Raw genomic sequence first — 22,134 nt, 5'->3', positions numbered from 1 at the left:
GACAACTACTATCTCTTTCAATTACAATTAATTTCTTTTTTTTTAATTTCAATGTAATTTAAACGGGAAAAATACTCAATCTGTGATCAGGCATGTCTACAATGTATGTACAACACTTCATTAGTTTACATTTTAATATTTTGAATAACAAATAAAATTTAAAAAAAACTAATATTATTATCTTAGATTTGTGGTATCATCCAACTACTTAATATTTGAAGTTCTTTTAGCGATCTTCAAATAGTTATTTATTTAACAAGTGTGGAAAGTAGTACTTTTCCTCACGCGAGGCAGGGTTTGCACGCACGAGCGAGCGAAGCGATGCGAGTGCAAGTGCAAATTGCCGAGTGTGAGGAAAATACTTTACACTAGAGTTAAATATTATATTTTTTCTGCAACCATTTATTAACTAATGAAATTAAAAATTTCATTTTTACAGTCTACAAAAAGTAATTTATTTATTATAAACATTTATTGTTATATTACAATTATTTACATTACTTACGTATTTACATTACTTATTACATTTTCTGCTGTTTCTTTTATTGATGGAGGAGTGTTTTCTAAACAGGAATCACTAGAATCCATTTTAAATTTCTATAAGGTAACACTATAACCTTTTTAACTGTTATAATTAAAAATATCTAATTATTTATTAAAGTATTATTTTTATTTCTATATTCCTTTCAATTTTTATTTTATTTTTTAATATTCTTTTTTTAATTATTTAGTTACGTTAAATAAGCTTATTAAAGTTTTACAGAAAATATTTATGTTAATAACAAAACTTCTTATATCAAGGAAGCACAATAAAGTTTTTCCACTCACTTGTGCGGAAAGTGACACTAATGGGAATTTCCCCCCACTAGTGTGGGAAGTTGGGCATTACACAGCTGATTTTAATTGAGTAATGAGAACTTCCCTACATGGTTGCAGAAAAAAGAATATTCAGAATTCAAAGATTAATCGGAGCAGAGATGAAATATTTCGTTATCTCCTAAATCTTTTATGTTATAAAAGTGTTAAAATATATATATATATTTTTTTTTAATGGACCATTAAAAAAAATTGTCCGTGTAATTCACATAATAAATGTAAATATATATATATTTAATAATTCCATCTTGAGTTTTACAAAAGCTTAAGATATACCAAGCATACAACAAAACACAACGACTAACAATAAATCTTAAAATATAGGTTTTAATATCCGCTTATAAATATAAAATCAGAACAAAATTTTGGTGCCTGTTTTCAAACCAACTTCTACACGTTGCAGCTACTGCTAGACACATTATAATAACTTTCCTTAACAATAAATTGTAAGCTTACTTGTTAATGTCAACAAGCTTCTAAACAGGATAAAACATGACCTAATAAAAGTGCCATAAATAATAGTGGTTTATTATGACTGGGTTAAAATATTGCTCTAGTCAGGTGCAAACCATGAGTGTTCTTGAGGTTCAAAAAAAAAAATAAAAAAAAAAGAGCGTGGTTGCCATGAGGGTTTCAAATCCTCGACAACTTTTAGCGATTTTACTGTAGATTCTCGTGATAGCTTGAAAAATTGTAAGGGCCAAAATTTGGTGGAAATGCCATCTACCAAAAGGATTAGTGCCAGAAATATGAGTAATGAAGCTTCTTCAATTTCTTAAGATTCAAATATATGGGGCCGATAATGAGTAAAAAATGGAGATTCGGAGATTGATTGGGGTAAACGAGACTGGCTTCGAGAATTCAGTGCTTGTAGAGTACGAGGTCTGTAAGTTAAGTAATGAGACTGATTTTTTTAAATTTTTTCATTCAAAAATAATTACAATTCTATATTGACACCTTCAAAATAACTTCCTTCTAAAGCCACACAGCGCTGGAGGCGTTTCTTCCACTCCTCGTAGCAGTGCTCGAACTCCGATACTGGAATAGCCTTCAGCTGGTTACAGCCGTTTGAATGTTTTCGACTGTCCCAAAATGAGTTCCCTTGAGGTGATTTTTCAACTTCGGGAAGAGAAAAAAGTCACAAGGACTCAAGTCAGGCGAATAAGGAGGCTGAGGAGCCACAGAAATGTTTTTACTGGCCAAAAACTCTGGTTTATTGAAATTGGACAAGGAGCATTATCGTGATGCAACACCCACTTGTTCTTGATGTTTGGTCTCACACGAATGACCCTTTTTCGTGAAGTTTTTCAAGAACCTCTCGGTAAAAAGTGTTGATTGACCGTTTGACCTTGAGGTAGAAACTCTTTGTGGACGATTCCGTGGATATGGAAAAAACAAATCAGAATGCATTTCATCTTCGACTTCGCCATCCTTGCTTTTTTGGTCCTTGGAGAGGTTGAAGTGTGCCACTCCATGCTCCTTATTCGCCTGACTTGAGTCCTTGTGACTTTTTTCTCTTCCCGAAGTTGAAAAATCATCTCAAGGGAACTCATTTTAAGACAGTCAACAACATTCAAACGGCTGTAACCGACCAGCTGAAGGCTATTCCAGTATCGGAGTTCGAGCACTGCTACGAGTCTTAGGTACTTTCAAATTGATACAAAAAGAGAATATTTTATTCCGTTATTCAAGCGAACCCCTCTTCAGGAAACGAATCGTAACGCTCAACTCTGTCACTAACAGTCTCACTCTAGCAAAAATAACAAACACTGCAAGATGTGGAAATTGAAATAAATTATGTAAAAATTAAGGCCATCTTTTTGATCAAACGTAAACGTTTCCTCAACGGACAAATTGGACACGATACTTCGACCTCTTGGACTAATAACCACGTGCAGTACCTCAGTTTCAGTCTGGACAACTTCTCTTCTCATGTATAAGGTCAAAATGAGCTCTGGTTAATTGACTAAAAGATTACCATCCCCTTTATGTAAGTAAGTGGTCATCAGGCCGATGTTACTCTACGCCTGCTCCTGCTCAGGAGTTTTTCCTGAAGTAACTGCCTTTATCCTTTTCTAGTTAACTCCTTTATCCCAAACTCCTAACTGCTGAAACTCCTAACGAATCCTGCCGCAATCCTTCCTCTCTCTTTATGCAGAAAATAATTAAATATTTCCTGTTCTAATCTTTTCTTCTAGCAGCAGTTAGAAATAGGGAACTAACTTTCATTGAGGTTGATAGACCTTAATGTGTTTAATGTATCGCGACGTTTTCATCTTAACCTGACGTAGTGAATAACAATCAACTTAGAAAAGTTTTCCTTACAGTTCCGAATTAAAAAAACAAGTAAACATTTATTGATCAGAAATAAATAAATAAATAAAAATAAAAAACCCCTTCTTAAGATCCATAATATGTGCCATCAATTTTTCTTGAAAAGCCGGCATTCGATTGGGGTCCATGATAAGATGATAAGCCCAGTTTGACATTGTTTACATCAATACGATCCCCAATTCCGCCAATTTTAATTCCATGCCATTTTGTGCCAGGTAACTGGCTTTCTGCATCCATAGCCCCAGGTTGGTCATCTTCTTGCAAATCTCGTGCTGGTCGCACTTCTGGTACCTGGTCAAGAAAAGGGTAAATAATTAGATATGTATAGAAAGGTAATGGAATAAGATTTAATTGTTTATTCATATTGCAATAATATTTAAAATAAGTAAAGTAATGCGTATTTTTAGACTAATTATTGTAACAATTTACTATTAGATTCTCGTATTAAACATTAAATAAAATCCAAAGCCTAGACCGTGAATGGAACCTAATACCAGAATACGAGGTGTGGCTATTAAATAACGAGACTATTGCTGTAGAACATTTTATTTTAAATTTATACATATTTAGTTATTATCACCTTCAATATACACCTCCCCTATCCCTACAACGCTCCATGCGAATTTACCATTGTTCGAAACAGTGCTGGAAGTCTTTTTCTGTCAGCTCCTGCATGAAGCGTGCCGCTTTTTCTTTCACAGCTTCAACGGACTTAATCGGGTTCCTTTTAATGCAGATTTGACTTTGGAGAACAGATAAAAGTCACATGGAGGGCCAGGGCAGGCGAATAAGCCTGATGGCCTAAAACTGGGATGTTATACTTGGCTAAAAACGTCTTGACAGACGCAGTGTGAGCCGGCGCGTTGTCTTGATGGAGAACCCTTGACTGTTTCTTCCACAAATCGGGTCGTTTTTTCTTTACTCTTTCACGGAGTTGAGCAAGCACCTCATGGTAGTAATGTTGATTAATTGCGATCGATATTTTCATCCGTTTTGGACTTGGAAGAGCGACCCGGGCGGTCATCATCTCCGACTTCTTCTCGCCTTCTTGGAAACGCTTGAACCACTCAAAAACTTGCGCACGTGATAAACATTTGTCGCCATAAACTTCTTTTAATAAATGATAAGTTTCAGTAGCGGTTTTACCCAATTTCATGTGGCATTTCACGATAATTCGTTGCTCTACTACATGTGTGTAGTATCATGTTTTCGGCAAAACGAAACTAACACCTCTAGTACACAAACGACGGTTCCGGTCAGACAGATTTCTCTACAAACACGTGAAACGCTGCAATCGAATGAGAAGGCTTTACGCTGCACAGCTGTCGGTCGTAAGGATTTGGCGCATGCATAGTTCTTCTGTAGCAGCATCAGTCTTGTTATTTAATAGCCACACTTCGTACATATTAGCTTTGCAGGTCTCACCTTTAACCGCTAGTGTTAGTGTTTCAAAACTGAGTTACTATTAAGGTAGTTTGATGTTTTTGTTAAAATGAATTAATTAAAACGCTATTTTTGTTGTGACTATCAAAGCACAAATAAACGAACTGAACAGATGTCAAATTAAACTAATTTTATAGGGAATATTAATTAGTTAGCGAAAAGTAAGTTCATGTCTCAAAGAAGTACTTTCAAACTCATAACCACGTAGAGTTAAAACCGATTTTCTGCACGACCGTAGGAAAAAGAAGTTATCGAACTGAAAAAAAAAAAAAAACTAATATTATAAAGGCAAGCATGCTATAGCAATAATATAGACCAAAATCTGACCTATATAATAAATAATAAGTTATAAAGGAACAAGAAGGATGCGTGTTCGTGTTTAGCGACATTAAACTATCTTAGCTGGGCATCTTTAGTAGGGTGGAGTTCAAACTGAAGACAACATTGCCGCGATGGTATTATGGAGTATATATATGAATGTGATACATTGGCTTCTGAATTGGCACGCAGGCTATATTTTATTGTCAATATAATATCGCAAGTTCGTGTGAATAAAAAAATATTCTGGGTTGTTTAAATTTTACAACTCATTATTTTAGGGAAAAATTAAGTTTTTTGAGCTTTAAAAATTTACCATCTTATCGGCAATGAAGCATCTTCCAAAGTGTTCTTCTCATGGCTTGTTTTAAGTTTAAAGTTTTAAGCTTTAGGTTTTGAGAAGTTCGATAGGATTAGTTTTACTGATTTAAAATTGAAGTTGGACGTACGGTATTGAACTGTGGGGTTCAACGAAACGCTCCAATCTTCAACGAATTCAATCTCTTCAGTCTAAAATTCTCCTCACTATCGTTAACGCTCCATTTTACGATTCAAATCTAACTATCCACACAGACCTGGAAATTCCGTTTATAAGTCCTAGTTGCTCGAAATCGCTATAAAACTTTCATCAGAACTTGCACTCTCATTCCAATCCTCTTGTCCGCCATTTATCATCTCATCATCACCATCCAGATCATCCTCCCAGACGATTAAAACGTCAGTGGCCTCGCGATTTTCTCTCTTCTGAAGAGAGTAGCTAATCCTGGGAGACGACTTAGGGAGTGTTATCGCTGGGTAACTTCTCCCCTCAATTAGTTAGTTCGATGTCAGTTATTGTCATTGTTACTTATAGCGTGTCTAGCGCTGGTGTAACTTTACAAATAAATTAAAAAAAAAAATTGAAGTATCACCTCGGCTCCCAGCCTTCTCAGAGAAAATAAATATACTCTTGTTTACAGGCACCACGGTAGCCGAATGGTTAAGGCCTAGACCTAAAAGCTAAGAAGTATCGTTTTCCAGACTAGGTATTGGATTTTATGCAATGATCAATTTAAGAAGTTAATATTAAGTATGTTTGCTAGTCGCCTCCGTCCAAGACACCAAATGGTGGTAGTTGTTACCTCCATAACAAAATAAGGCATTTCTTTACTCTTTCATAAAATTTTAAAATCAAATCTCTGCAGCAATCCCCACTCATATTAGCCTTAAAATATTAATGCTCCAATAAAAAAAGGAAAGCAACTTCAAGATTTGACCAAAAGATGTCAAAATGAGAAGTTAGTTTTGTAAAAAAAAGAAAAGAAGAATTTCCCAGCTGCCATAACCTCGATGAACTCCTTGGAAGAACGTTAGAAAGAGATACACCGTACACACACTGAACGAGTGAGCCGAAATAGTCCAGCTTTTAACCACAATGCCACGCAGTTAATCTTTTTTTAAAATAATGGTTTCGTTTAATCTTTTCCAGTTTTGCATTATTTATAGAAGAAAAATGGTTAAAGCTATGTTGGTAATCTATAAAAAAAGGAATGAGTACTAAGACAAATTTTTGAAGTGTTTTCTTTGGGTGGTCAGCCCATTAAATTAGCCTTGGTTGTCCACTTTAGGAGAGGCTATAGTCATTTAAAGAAATTAAGACTTTTTTCCTTAAACAGTATTACACAGAAGCAAAACAAAAAACACAAATCTTTCATAGGCCAGGTTTCTTATTTCGATTTATCATTGGAGAAATGTTAGTTCAAAGCAATAATTTACATATTGTAAGGTCCAGCTTATTGTATTTAGATTTGACTTGGTTGTCTGAATAGACTGTTGCAAGCGCATTGTTACTCCTTAGTAAACACATGTACAATAAGACTAGCTGCTGATTAACCTCCCTTCACGATCTCCCATCACCACGAACGCTGCCTACTTATTTTTTGATTCCATTACTACTAAGTAGAAAATCATCATCAATATAGACATGAAATATATATACATATATTGGTGGCATACTTTTTTCAGTAATACATTATCTTAATGCAATCTACTTTGGCAGCTAGCCACTCATAGCTAGATAATCATTGATCAGATCATGATTTGTTGTTTTAAATTGAATTTAACAGAGAGTTTCTCTGTTGCACGTGCTCCTGCAATTCTTTGTTCATCCTGCTGCAGCATGTTGCTTAGTTTTGGATCATATCATACCTTCGTTCTGTTTTTATAAATTCTTATGTGAATCCTGCTGTTATCTCCTTCATTTGTTCCAGTTTCTTTAGTATAAGAATATCCAATTTTTCTTCAAGAAGAGTTCATTTTTCTAGACATCCACTGCGCTTCTTCTTTTACTTAATAAGATTAATAAGGATGTAGGTCAAGGAGCATAGAAAGGATAGCGTAAAGAACGTGTGAAGCGAAATTGGTGCCCAGAGCAAAAACCGATAATCTGATACCTTTACTCAGTTCTAACCCAGATACCGACCTTTAGATCTCCTTTCCCCCAAGGAGCTCTTTACAGCTCACTGTCCGAAGCTGCAGGCGCCAAAGACCTCAGATGTTGACGCGACTTACGTTTAATAAAATGGTCTAAATCGATACGACGAAAGTTGCCGGATATTTTCAATTTATATTATTATTTTTCCAAAACTGCTCCAACGATATTTTTTGAAATTGATCGCTCGTTGCACACCATCAGATCAATAACTACTATTTTGATTATTTCCCTAAGAGAGGCGAAGTCAACCATAATGAAATGCTATCTCAGCATAGCGTACATTCTCAGTTATATCACATTAAGTAACCTTGAAATCAAAATATAAGTGTAATTCCAAATTTTGAAGATGTTCAGTAGCATGGATGTGCCACGTTACTGACTTAATTGTTGTAAGCGATGTTGTTTGTTTTGTTTTACAAATCATATGGTTGAATAAAATTTCTTTCTGAAAAGTTAGGGTATATGAGATGAATAGAGAGGCGATCCTCTAACGCAGGGGTCACCAAACTACGGCCCGGGATGCCAGTTTAACAGGCCCGCTGTCGGTTGATGAAACGTATGGAACACGAGACATTTCGATACAATTTAATTGAATTATTATATTTAGAATACTAAGAGATCTTCATACGTGCGTAGACTTCCAGGCTGCTGTTATGTGCCTTAATTTTAATATTTTCCATTTTAATTTATTGTGTGCCAGTGAGCAAACATTTTCAAAAATGAAGAATGTGAAGCCAGCAAATCGAATGAGATTGACTGATGAAACATTTAAAAGCAATTCTTTTGATTGGAAGCAGCAATTTCTAGCTAAACTCGTATCTTGAAAGCCAAACATCAGTTTCACAAATCTCACTTAAGTTTTTTTGCTGCTCAGTTTGTGAGATTCGGATTTATGCACAATAGGTCTGATGTAACTATCTTTTTGCTAACTTCGCCTACTTTGATAACTTTTTTTTAGTAAATAAATATGTTGGTTGTCCCTGTTTTTTAGTGCAATGCATTGCCACTCACCCAAGATTAACAGTGAAATGCTGAACTTAGTTTTTTGAGCTTGCGCTCAACATTTTGTCAGTTATCCAACCCAATTTACCAAAAAAATTTTGGTGACCTCTACTCTAACGTACCCATTATATTACGATTTAAATCCTCAACATCGATAAAATATTCATATTAAATAATTATGAAGATTAAGTTTTAACTTTAAAAAAAATCAAATATTGATTGTTTTTGCTATAACTGTTTTATACAACTGTTTTTTTACTTTAAGGAATTTAATTATATTTAGAGCTCAATTCTTGTGACAAACACAGTAATTAAAATATATCATTTTTAGGAGCGTATAACTAAGGATAGAATTTTAAAAAGTTTAAAATGTTTTTTATAAAATAAGAATGTCTGTAAATATATTTTGATAAAGAACTTGTAACTCGAGTATTCTAGAAGCAAGTTTAGAGTAATATTTATTTGATAAATCTGTTACTTTAATAGAACGATTGAGTTATCTACTCTTTTTTTTTTCTGGCCACTTGTTACTTCTAATCAGATCCTAACATCCGAACTTGAAACGCTTCCCTCTTGAAACGATATTAATCACACTAATAGTTTTAAGAGAGTATATATACGAGAACTGTACACACTTCTCACTCTCCAAGTAAAGTGTGATATATGACCAAACTATACTCGAGGCAAGAACATCACCGAGTAATTACATACGTTTTTAACACGGTTGGCGGTCAACAATAAAAACAAAAAAAATACTCAAGTCTACACCACTCTTGTCTTGCACGGCGGGATGACCATAATTCCCCTTCTCCGTTCCCTAGTTTTCTGAGTTCTTTACTTCTTATTTATTTCTTTTTTATTTTATTTTTTCAAAATGTTTTTATGCGATGATTGAGTCATTTGTTAATGTCATCATTGGAATTAGTATAGAATAAAGTTTTGGCTCCTTACAATAATACTATTTCTTTTCTTCTTTTTTTTGTGGTACCACTTAAATACTATTTGACATAATGACATAATGATTGTACGTGCTAGTCATTTTGGCCGGTGCTATTTTAACTTAACCAAGTTAATCGAATAAAAGAGTTAACTGGTGGAAGTTAATAGGTTGAGGCCGAGTGATTATCTTACACAGTTTACTATCCCACTTTCAACTGGAGTTCTCCTGTTACACTAATTCTCTTTCTCAATATATTTTTATTGCGTAGCACTTAAAAAGGAGCATTTATAAAGAATTATTGCATCCACGACATTTATCTAATGACTAAATTAATTTAATTTTGGGCAGAAAATCATGATAGCAACGTGATGGTACCATAAAATGTGCCAATTTTATTTGGGTATCTTTATTTTACACATCGTTGGATGGGCACATCATTTAATAGTGAAATTTATTTAACTTAAGGTAATTTGTAGAAATCGGAGATTCACTAATCACTTCACTTTCACAATGACCCCTACTCGAAGTTTTTTTGTGGATGTTGTAAGATAATAATTCTTCTTTTAACTTTTAACCTTCACTTGGTCGCAATGCTCATCAATGAATCCAGCTCAATGTACATGGAAAACTCACTAATTGTATTTAATCTAAACTACTCAAAAGTTGCTAAGGAATTTATAAATAACATCAAATATAATTAACTTGCACAATGTTTTGATGTTTATCTCGTTATTTTGGCCTTCAATATTTGTTTATATTAAGGAATTAATGCACTTGTTAGTCGTACAAAGGTTAAGGTACATTGCTTTTTCAACTTAGACCTCTAAGTGATGAAAGGGCAAATTTAATTGCCCAGTTTCATTTACAGGGCCTTTCTCAGCTTGAAATTGCTAATGCTTTGAACATTGCGCCAAGTGTTGTTTGCCGAGCATTGCAAAGATACCGCGAGTTTGGAACTGCACAAAGACGCCATGGCGGTGGGAATTTTCGAAGAACCACTGAAAGAGAAGACCGCCTAGTGAGGATGAATGCCCGCAGAAACCCTTTTTTGACCGCCCGACAGTTACAAAATCGTCTTTTTGAATCCTCTGGGACTCAAGGTATCTGGTCAAACGATTAGAAATCGATTGAGAGAGGTTGGTTTGCGTTCGTATCGCCCAGTTAGAAGGCCCCTCTTTGGATACTCGGCACAGAAGAGCAAGATTGGAATGGGTAAACTCTAGGTTGAGGGAGAACCAAAACTGGGAATTTGTATTGTTTAGTGATGAGTCAAGATTCTGTTTATCGAGTGATAGCAGACGTTTGCGAGTGTGGAGAAGGCCAAACACTCGTTTTAAGCCACAATTCATCCAACCGGTAACAGCACACCGCGGTGGCGGTGTCATGGTGTGGGGGTGGAATTACTCTCAACAATCGTACTGAACTACACATCATTCAGGGCACTTTAAATGGGATCAGATACAGAGATGACATTATTCGGGGGGTTTGTCTCAGACTTCCGAGACAATATTGGGCCACAATTTGTTTTTCTCGACGACAATGCCCGCCCTCACCGCGCCAGATGTGTTCTTGAAGAAATTCGTCGTCTCGGCATTACCCACTTACCACTGCCAGCACTATCACTAGACCTAAACCCAATAGAGCACATTTGGGACAATTTACAGAGACGACTAAATAACCATCAGCCCCAACCCAGGAACACCGGAGAGCTTGCTAACGTTTTAACGTTACTATGGGAAGAAATTCCGCAAGAAGAAATAGCTGCCGTTATTTTGAGTATGGCAAACCGTTGTTCAGCTGTTCAGAGAGTAAGAGGAGGCTACACCAGGTACTGAAAAACTATTAATTGGATTAACAAAATAGAAATTGTGGAAAAACCAGTGGAGATGTTTTCCACAATTTGTTAGGCGACACTCACGGCTTTTGTTAAATCGTGTTTTATCTTTGTTTTTAAAAATTTTATTTGTGAAAGATAATGTGATATTAAAAGACAAATGAAGCAACTTTTATTTAAAAGAAAATATAACTCTTTCTGTCTTTTTTTGATCTTTTTATTGCAATTCTTTAGCAACTTTTGAGTAGTATATTTTAGTGGTTAAATTTAAAATGAAAATGATCAAAGGATCATAGTGCTTGAAATGAATCATCTTTCTTTGATAAGGATGATTTAAATGAAGAATATTAGTCTAATCATTGTATAACCACAGTTGAAATTCATAAATAAATAAGTTAACATAAAATGTTTAAATAATGAGTTCGTGGGCGAAATTTCTTGAATGAGAAGTAAGAAATAATTTTGTGTTTATTCTTTAATTTTGTTCAACATTTTCATCAGAAGTTTTTCTGCCTAATTATTCAACATTTTCTTCATCTTTTTTTTTGATTGTGAATATCTGGAAAATTCCTCGATGTAGCCTATAGAATAATAGTAATACTGCTAATAGTTAAATATGCGCTAAATAATAATTTGAATATTCAGCAATCAAATGGCTAAACATCTTAAAAGTCTTGTTGGGAATTAATGTTTTTAGAGCCATGGTATTTGAAGAGCCGATTCTATTTGATGGAAGATTTAAACAGCCTATATAATGAGAAATATCTCGCTGATTAATAGTTGAAATGAGTTGCTCACAATGAAGAATATTTTTCTGACCATGATGCTTGAAATGAAGAAAATTAATTAAATTAGTTCAGCGTTTACCGACCTGTGGTCCGCGTATCATAAAATTATCATAGAAACGTTTTTTCCTATAATTCATAAAAATTATTTTAATTAATAATATTATCCAGTAAAGTTGTTAATATGTACAGTAATAAGGTTGGTCTGTCTCAAGATATGCGAGAAAATATAATAGCACATTTAACAAGGATTAAAATTGTCTTTCATGGAGTATTTTCCAAAACCCGAAAACACAAATGATAATTAGATTTCAAACCCCCTTCTATAAAGAAAATTTAGGAAAAGCTAGATCATTATCGATAAAAGATAAAGAAAATTTAATAGAATTATCATGTGACTGAACTTAAATGATAACTATGTAAAGATCTGCTTAAAGAGACGGATTGTAATGAGTATAAGCTGTATCTGAGCATCATTAAATTTAATTGGCACTTATAGGTAGTTGAATGCTTAAAAGAAATAATATGTAAGCAATTTTTAATTGTTTAAAAAACGTTTAAAACTAAGATCTTACACTTTACAAAGTTTATAAAGTGAACATGAACTTGGAACTCCTTTGTAGCAGATACATTGTATCTCTATTCAAATAAAGATAATAAAATAACAATGAATAACAAATAACTCGGAATAACAATAAGTTCGTGAAATACAATCATTTTTACGAAGAGGTACAATTTAGCATGATGTACTACCAAGTGGTATGCGAGATGGATTAGATGATTGAAATGAAGAATACGTTTCTCTGATCAGAGTGCTTGAAATGAAGAATATTTTTCTGATCAGAGTACTGCACTGAAGAATATTTCTTTCATCAGGATCCTTTTAAAGAGAAATATTTTTAATTAGAATGATTGGATGATACTAAAAACTGCTGAATTGAATAAGAACTTCATTTTATAAAACTGAAGAATACCCAGATAAGAATAGTGACTGCAACTTCAAGATAAAGTTTGATTGGATGCATTTCTAAATATCAACCTCATCCGAGTTCTTAACATACGCGCTGTTTAGGCACCAGACAGATGACAGATATGGCGGTTTAATTGATATTTGCCGCTATTTATGTACAACATCAGTTAGCCTTAGAGGCTACTTTCGATTATTTATTTATTTTCTTTTGCTTTCACATTATTGCTAAAAGTCTTGGTGGAGGTAATTTATATAATTTAAATGGAAAAAAAGTAGCGAATTTATTTCCTAATCCTGGATATGAAAAAAAGGTTGCCAATATCTTGATGGCATAAAGAGTCGTGTCAACAAATTACTGTGTCAAATTAAAATATAGCCGCAGTAATATTTTCATACATTAGATAATATTTAGATAGCTGATTATAAAACATATTTTATGTGTATTAAACACATGTGTTTCGGGAACCTTTAATTAACTACCTCAGTGAATGTATTATACAGGGAATTGCTGGCTGTATAATATAAAAGAAGAAGAAAAAAAACCAATTATCAAAAGGACTGCTGCCAATTTGACTAACTTCTAGGCTATCTACAGTCGCCCAACTCGCTTCTGAGGATGGCAACCCCACGACTTCAACTCCACGCATGGGTGATTTATTAACTAATACTTATTGTACGCTGGGTGCCGACATTTCTTTACTTTAACTTCTTTTCCAATACTATCCTCTCTCTTTCTCTTTACGGCGAGCGTGTGTTTGTCAAAGTTATTTGATTGATGTCGTCACTCATTTGCTGGCAACCACATTCCAAGTATAAGCTTTATTCTGACGGACACTTTGCGGACAAGCCAAGCTCGCCAATGTGAGTTATTATTACACAACAAAACACCATATTAGTACAACTTATCGTTTGCTTTACCATATTGGCTTCTCTGTGGTTTTTTCTAATACTTCTCCATTTTTTATTTCATTAATGTTAACCCCCCCCTAATTATGATGAACATGTCAGTATTTTTGTTATTGTTCTTTTTTTCCCCCCAGATTAATCAACCTGCACTTTCATATGATTACTCTCCGCTGTTTCCATTTTCTAGGTCACTAGGATAAAATACAGTTCAAGCTAGTTTAAAGGTGTGAGGTTAATTAAAGCTGGTGTCCCCCAAGGCTCAGTCCTGGGGCCTATACTTTATTAATCTTTATTAATGACATCACCAAGCTGAAACTTCAAATCCAGTTGCTCCCTGTTTGCTGATGATACTGCCTTCTTTATTTCTTCATTCAGAGTTGACTCAAATAGCCAAACATTTATCGATAGCCCTTGACAAAAAGTTTCAAATATTTCACAAAATGGAAAATAAGGCCCCAACCATGCCAAAACACAAGTTATTTTGTTTACACGATGTAGGCCGGTAGTGAATAGTTTTTGTTCAAATTAATGGTAACTCCCTTCCGTGGAGTAAGGAAGTTAAGTACCTGGAGTTGGTGTTAAACTCCAATAGGATGAAAAAATAGTTGCCCGTTTCAGTCATGATATATTTATTATGCCGAGCTTTCGACCTAAGGACTAGGTCATCTTCAAGGCTACTTTAAAAAGATGTAAATGTACAAACTAATGTACAAAGAGCCCAGAAGATGACCTAGTCCCTAGGTCGAAAGCTCGGCATAATAAATATATCATGACTGAAACGGGCCACTATTTTTTCATCCTATTGTGAAACTATGAATCAGTCACCAAAAACAATGAACAGTAATTAGACTCCAAATTAGCTTTCACAAAACACATAAACTCAGTGTGCGATAAAGCGGTAGGAATTATGTGTAGTCAGTTCCCTGTGTTAAACCGCAACTCTAATTTAGATTTTCCTAATAAAAAACTAATTTATTATCTTTATACCCGACCCATACTCTTATATGCAGCCCCTGAATGGCCCAATACTTGTTGCACCAACTACGGGAAGTTACAAAGAGTCCAAAACAAATGCTTAAGGCTATGTGGGTCATATTCCTCGGTGGACACCCATAGACTACATGCATGTAGCACTTGATGTTGCCAGCGTGTCTACATTTATCTATAGGGCCATGGAAAAATTGGTAACTTCTTGTACGCGTAGTCCCTACCCGCATGTAAGAAGTATTGTAGACTACAACTTAAGTTCACTTAGTTATAAAAAATATAAGCACAAAAGGTTAAAGCATATCCTGCTTTCCCTTTAATTTAACTCTATGTTATAAGGTTTTTTTTAATGTTCTTTTGCCTTATACTAAGTTTGGACTATTTATCAAAGTAAAAATCATGGTTGTGGAGAGTATATAGGCACTCCAGCCTGAAACCTCTTTTTGTATATACAGGGTGTCCCGACTTTTTCAGGTATCCCCAAAGGAAATAGTCAATAGGTGTCAAATCCGGTGAACGAGATGACCACTGAATCGCCCCCCCGTGTCAATATAACACCATCAGGCTTGTAAAGAGATATCTCGATAGGCAATTTGATGGGCGTATTATATCGACACAGGGGGCGATTCAGTGGCCACCTCTCTCACCGGATTTGACACCTATGGACTATTTCCTTTGGGGATACCTGAAAAACAAGGTGGTTATTCATAACTTTTCTCTTTCTTTTCTTATTTCTGCTTATCTAAAAGCATTTCTAAATCTAGGTGTATCAGAATCAAGCCGGGATTGCATCTGTAGATGAACTAAAGCAGAGATGCCTGGAACTCGGTTAAAGCCAAATCTATTTCTTTGGCAGTAAGGGACAATTGGCAGGAAAGAACCGTAATAATATTATCATTTTGACATTTCTTATAAGAATCATGTTTTCATTCATAACTTGTAAAATATCGCTCACAGAAAAAAACCATTCAGGTAAATTTTTCTTTAAAAAAAAATAGAGGAATCCATTTCTGAAATAAAAACCACACCTCCCCATTTGAAAAAATGAAGTTGGTGCCTGTATCTCGCTTCTGGAAGCACCGAAAATAATTTACAAATTAAATTTGGATTTCTAACAAAAAACTAAGGGAACACGTATTTTTTTAGTTTTTTCTAGCTATCTTAGTTTCCGAGAAAAAGTCGTTATCCATATACCTTGGGACACCCTGTATCCATATAGCTTGGGACACCCTGTATCCATATAGCTTGGGACACCCTGTATATTTGTATAACTATTTTAAAATTGTAAATAAACTTTTCAAACTCAAAACTCAGTTCAAGCTAGTTTGGCATGAATGATGCAGAAGAATGATTGTCGATCGAAAATTATTGATAAGTAATTGCTAAAGATTATTAGAAGAAATATTATTTATACATCTTTTGAAACATAAACTTCAAATAAAGTAAATGGCAATTAATTATTGGATTTATTTATTTATTTAAATGGGCACTAGATTTATGCATCATTTAAAATGAGCTACAAAAAGTAAGTGACACCCTGAGGTATTTATAAATTAATATTATGAATATTAAATTATTGAATATTTAATACTAAATACTGTAATTTTATGCATGAAGTATTTATTGAATTATTAAAAAATAAATTATGATGTATTTAGTTTATTAATATTTTATAATTTCATTAATATGACATTTTTAGTCAACATTCAAATGGGCTGTACTTTATATAGGAGATTTATTTAAATTTACATTGTTAATTAGTTAGAAACTGTAAATACACGAAGAGATCGATTGAAAGATATTTTTATTTTTTTTCTTAGAGACATTTTGAGCAAAGAAAAGAGCGAAAAATTATAGTTGTCAAGCAGATTCACACACTTATTCATTGCTACATAAATCGAAGGTTTATCGGAGATCATTAAGTGCTAAAGATCTTCTCCCGTTATATAATTAGGTTTCATCAGCAGGAGGTACTGGCTAGTCGTCAAGTCGCACGACGAACCATTTATGTTTTATGTACAGTGATTAAGGAATCTGAGGTTTAGGGTAATTTCTTTGAACAAAATTTTGGTTATTAAGTTGCACACAAGTTGCTTGTGGAACTTAGAGAAGTTCTCTCGGAATTGGAGGAATTCATGCTCGTAAACTAATTCCCTTATCTTACCTAATTTTGTACAGTTTTGAGATATTCATAAGTTATTTATACTTTCCGTACAACGTTTTAAAATTGAAAACCAATTAACAGGACATTAAAGATACTACTTAGAATTTCTCTCAAAGAGGTTTTCACGAATAATCTCTAAGATAATAATATGATAAAATTTGAATGGATTAGCTGAGAGGCAATTATTATGAACTCGCAGTGTACGAGGGTCGTTTGAAAAGTCCGTGCAAAAATAAAAACTACTTAATTTTTTGGGGTAAACCTTTTTTATTTTTCAACATAGTCTCCTTTTAAGCTTATACACTTCGTCCAACGCTGCTCTAGTTTGTTGATCCCTTGCGAATAATAGGATTTGTCCAAGTCTGAAAAATAGCCATTGGTTTCTGCAATCACCTCCTCGTTTGAATAAAATCTTTTTCCCGCCAACCATTTCTTCATATTGGGGAACAAATAGTAGTCCGAGGGAGCCAAGTCTGGAGAATAGGGGGGATGTGAAACGAGTTGGAACCCTATTTCCATTAATTTTGCGACCACAACTGCTGAGGTGTGAGCTGGTGCGTTGTCGTGATGGAAAAGGACTTTTTTGTGGGCCAATCGTGGGCGTTTTTCTTGCAGCTCGGTTTTCAAACGGTCCAATAACGATGAATAATATGCACCTGTAATAGTTTTACCCTTTTCCAGATAGTCGATGAGGATTATTCCTTGCGAATCCCAAAAGACAGTCGCCATAATCTTTCCGGCCGAAGGAACGGTCTTCGCCTTTTTTTGGCGCAGATTCCCCCTTGGTATCACATTGTTTAGATTGTTCTTTGGTTTCAGGAGTGTAGTGATGTATCCATGTTTCATCCACAGTGACGAAACGACGCTTAAAGTCCTGCGGATTCTTCTGGAACAGCTGCAAACCGTCCTTGCAACACTTCACACGATTTCGTTTTTGGTCAAGCGTGAGTAATCGCGGCACCCATCTTGCGGATAGCTTTGTCATGTCCAAATGTTGATGCAAAATATTATGTACCCGTTCATTCGAGATGCCCACAGCACTAGCAATCTCACGCACCTTCACTCTTCTGTCATCCATCACCATATCACAGATTTTATCAATGATTTCTGGAGTAGTAACCTCAACAGGGCGTCCAGAACGTTCAGCGTCACTTGTGCCCATATGGCCACTCCGAAAATTTTGAAACCACTTATAAACTGTTCTAATCGAAGGTGCAGAGTCACCATAATGTTTATCAAGCTTCTCTTTAGTCTCCTCAGGCGTTTTGCCTTTCATAAAGTAGTGTTTAATCAACACACGAAATTCTCTTTCGTCCATTTTTTGAAAATCTCTCGACTTCCTCGATTCAAACGAATGCCAAACACAAAGAAATAGACCGATCTGGCTGAAACTTGGTGTGTGTTCTTCCAAGAGATGCTACTAACTAAACATAACCTCGATACGCGCCAGTGGTGCTATCTCTCTGACTTTGCACGGACTTTTCAAACGACCCTCGTATTTGATAAAACCAAGGGTTCTTTCCAAAGTTGTTTTTGACATACGATAGCAACGCCAGTAAACAGTCTTCCTGGTACAGTCTACATAGGAGCTATACAGGTAACTCAGCTAACCTATGAAGGAGGAAAAAAGGCTTACTACAAAGACCGCTTTTAGTTCCTAACAGGATAAAAACTTGGCCTTTTCAAAAGGTGTAGGCTTACTCACATGAATTTCATTTTTGGCTTTTTGTCCCCTTTAACCTTCAAATACCAGAGGTCTCACCCCAGCGATTGCGGTACAATCTGATCGGGCTATTGGGTTAAGTAATAGTTTTAACTCTTATTTTTCCTCGACCCTTTAAGGGATGGATCCACCTACGCAAATTAGCCTGCGGGAAAGTTGTCTGACCTAGTGCCTCCTTATAAGAAAGCTACTTCAAGCAGCCTTGGACAATCAGTCTAGCCCAGATCAAAGCCCTCGATCGGATTACCACCAAGAGGTACGTTCTTTGCTCTGACCAGCAGAAGAAGCTAATGGTATGACCTTCTATAACGCATGCTGGTTCTAAGAAACCTATTTCTTCAGCTCAAATGCTCCAGGGGCCACAGTTGGAAGGTAAGTAATCGATCTGAATAGCCATCAATCATGCGCATCAACTGTCTTTCATCACCATTAAATGCATTTGACAAATGAGAGTTTTCTCAATTGACAACAAAGGTTGAGAGTTTTTATCTAGTATTGTTTACAAGATCAGACTAGATGACCTGTGGAAATGCTAATTTCCTTGCAAAATATGGATGTCAAAACCCAGTATTTAGAATAACCAAACTGGGAAACAAGAAATTCCTTATACAACCTATAAATCTGTTATAGCAGCATATTTTTCCTTAATTGTTTAGAAAATAAACCAGCTATTCTTGGTATGTTTCAATCCTAGCTAATAATTTAATTCGTACTTACAAATCTAACGTTTCTTAATAGTTTATAGGTCGGTAGTCCAAAATTGTCAGGCTGCATATAAATAAAATTTTCTTCTGGAAATGTATCTAGCCCATGGTCGTATACAGTTGACAACATGAAGTCTAAGGAATCTTTTGGAGCACAAGGAGCTTTAAGATACCGATGCCAGCGAATACTAGCTGCAAAAACATCACAGTATTAGCCAAATAACAATGAATTTCAAGGCTAATAAAGTATTTTTACCATTTAATTAATACTTTATGTTATATCTAATCATACATTTTCATAAATCAAAGCTGCAGTGACAGATAATCTACATCTAAAATTAGGAAAAGTATGTTAAAAAACGGATTTCATTGCAAAAGAAAAGGTTATTCTTAATTCTTTTATGTTAAATACAACACTTCACATTATATCCTGTAATGTAATATTTTGGACGTAGCTGCCTCTTGCTATATTAAAATAACTAATTTTCTATATTTAACTGTTGCATTACTGGAGATTTCTCCAAAGGATTAGCGTGAGTGACATTGCGGGTAAATGAATCAATTAGGAAAGCTTGTTGGGGATAAATGTACAAATAATTTGCAGTAAGAACTATAATCATGTTTGTTTATTTATAAATTGTTTAATAATTATGGGAAGGTTTTTTTGTAGATATTAAAATCCAAATAACTTCATACATCTGAAGTTTGGGCTCTTAGTTAGACCGACAGCAACATTTCATTAAGAATAACAGTGTTAAATTCCCTTATAATCATTTTTATTTCACAGTATTTAAATTTGCTGATTTCGGCCACCGTAGCTCTCTTCAGCAGAAACGAATTGATATATTTTTTGGCAGCAACGCTCCCTTTAAATGTAAATAACTTCGACTACCTTCGAAAACAGCAAAACCCTTCTACAGTATTTAATCTTTTACCAGTCTCTCTCTTGGTAAAGATAGCCCTTATACACTGCTCCACAAAAAAAGGGGCGCACTTTAAAAATGCGTTATTTTTATTTCTCTGTAACTTTTTTGTTCTACATTTTATTTTAGTTAGCAAATATAAGAAGTATAAAGTTACGGGGGGCTAAAATAAAATAAAAAATGATCTAAAAGTAATGAAAACCTTTAATTTAACGAAAAAGTACTTCTCGGCAAAATATGAGTTTAGAAAAAAAATGTATTTCTTCCGATTAAAAAAGAGAAAAAGAATTTTAGTAACGTGTATTGCTCGCATTTCTGCATCCAATCTCCTCGGCATACTCCTTATTAAATTTCTCACGAAATCTTGTGTTAATTCCTCCCATATCTCCACCAGAGCACCTCGCAACTCTTCTAAGCTCCTGGGAGGATTATTTCTCCATCTTAATCACCTACCCAGCTCATCCCAAAGATGTTCAATTGGATTTAAATGCGGGCTGCGTGCTGGCCACCTCAAAACACGAATGCTAGTGTCCTGTAGATATTGAACAACACAGGCGGCAGTGTGTGGTCGGGCATTATCTCGCATAAAAATAAAATTCTCCCCAATAAATGGTGCATAGGGTATCACATATTGCTGCAAAATTTCCCTCACATACAAATCTGCATTCAAAATTGCCCTGTTGAACACGTGGAGCTCAGTCTTAGCCTCCATAGAAATCCCAGCCCACACCAGCACTGAACCACCTCAGAATGGTAGTCTACCAGAAATATATCGCACGGAGCGTAGCGCTCCCCAGGCCTTCGGTAAACTGGGTAAACCCATCAGGTGCATAGAGAGCAAAACGGGACTCGTCTGAAGTGAGAACGTTTCTCCAATCGTTCTCTAGCGAACTCTAGACGGGCTCTCCGATGGTCTACGGTGAGCAATGGTCCCGTGGCTTGCTTCCTAGAGCGTAAATTCATTTCAGCAAACCTTCTTCATACGGTTTCGGCACTGAGTGAAACTCCACGAACAGTAAGCAGTGTTTGAGCTGTTTCAGAAGCAGTTGATGTACGATTTCTTAGAGTGTGAATTCTGATAAATCGGTCATCAAGTGCTTCTGTGGCTCTTGGTCGACCCGAACCTTGTCTGCGAGTGCAGAGGCCTGTCTCCTGGTAACAATGGATGGCTCTACGGACGGTGGTCTCAGGCAACCCTAACGTTCGAGCTGCGTACCGCTGACTCCGTCCATCCTCAACTAATGCAATAATACGGGCCACTTGCTCTGCTGTAATTCAGAGTTTGAAATGCTTTCAGCTTGAAAAAAGTCGAAACGCAACTGTAGAGGTCAATAAATTTATTTACTGTTGAGGTAAAGTTCATGTTGTTGTTTACACAAAAAGACCGAAGGGGATTAAACGAGGAATTGCTTCTCTATGTACGTGAAACTTAGGACCTTGATTCGATTAATCGTTCCCTGACAGTTTATGAAAATAATTAAAACTAATAATCTTTGCCCAAAATGTGATAAAACAAAAAATAAACGCTTTTTTCAAAGTGCGCCACTTTTTTTGTGGAGCAGTTTATATGCTGAGGAACAATGGCACTATTGTTCCTTCATAAACAGGAGTACAGGTATTTCAATTATCACCTAAATTTTCCATTGCTCTGTCTAAATTTCAGAAATTGCATTCTTTTTCGTAACAATTATTGTAGAAGCATAATTTAAAATATTTGGTTAAATTAGAATTTTTAAAATGAAATTAATTAGG

The 22,134-nt window shown here is 35.1% G+C and overlaps 1 protein-coding gene across 1 annotated transcript in view; it reads right to left on the bottom strand.

The window, feature by feature from the left end:
* Window positions 1-3,210: 3,210 nt before the first annotated feature.
* Window positions 3,211-22,134, bottom strand: part of LOC141452574 (protein CFAP276) — a 61,597-nt gene continuing 42,673 nt past the window's right edge. Inside the window, exons 3-4 of the mRNA XM_074124860.1 lie at window positions 19,473-19,651; window positions 3,211-3,501 (exon numbers count right to left, since the gene is read on the bottom strand). Of these exons, the coding sequence (XP_073980961.1) occupies window positions 3,277-3,501; window positions 19,473-19,651 (404 nt within the window). The 3' untranslated portion in view covers window positions 3,211-3,276. The remainder of the gene's footprint in view (window positions 3,502-19,472; window positions 19,652-22,134) is intronic.

Source organism: Rhodnius prolixus, unplaced genomic scaffold (genome assembly GCF_049639745.1).
Source record: "Rhodnius prolixus isolate KJV_2025 unplaced genomic scaffold, Rpr scaffold_3, whole genome shotgun sequence".
Lineage (NCBI taxonomy): Eukaryota > Metazoa > Arthropoda > Insecta > Hemiptera > Reduviidae > Rhodnius > Rhodnius prolixus.
This window is presented reverse-complemented; position numbering and strand designations above follow the sequence as displayed.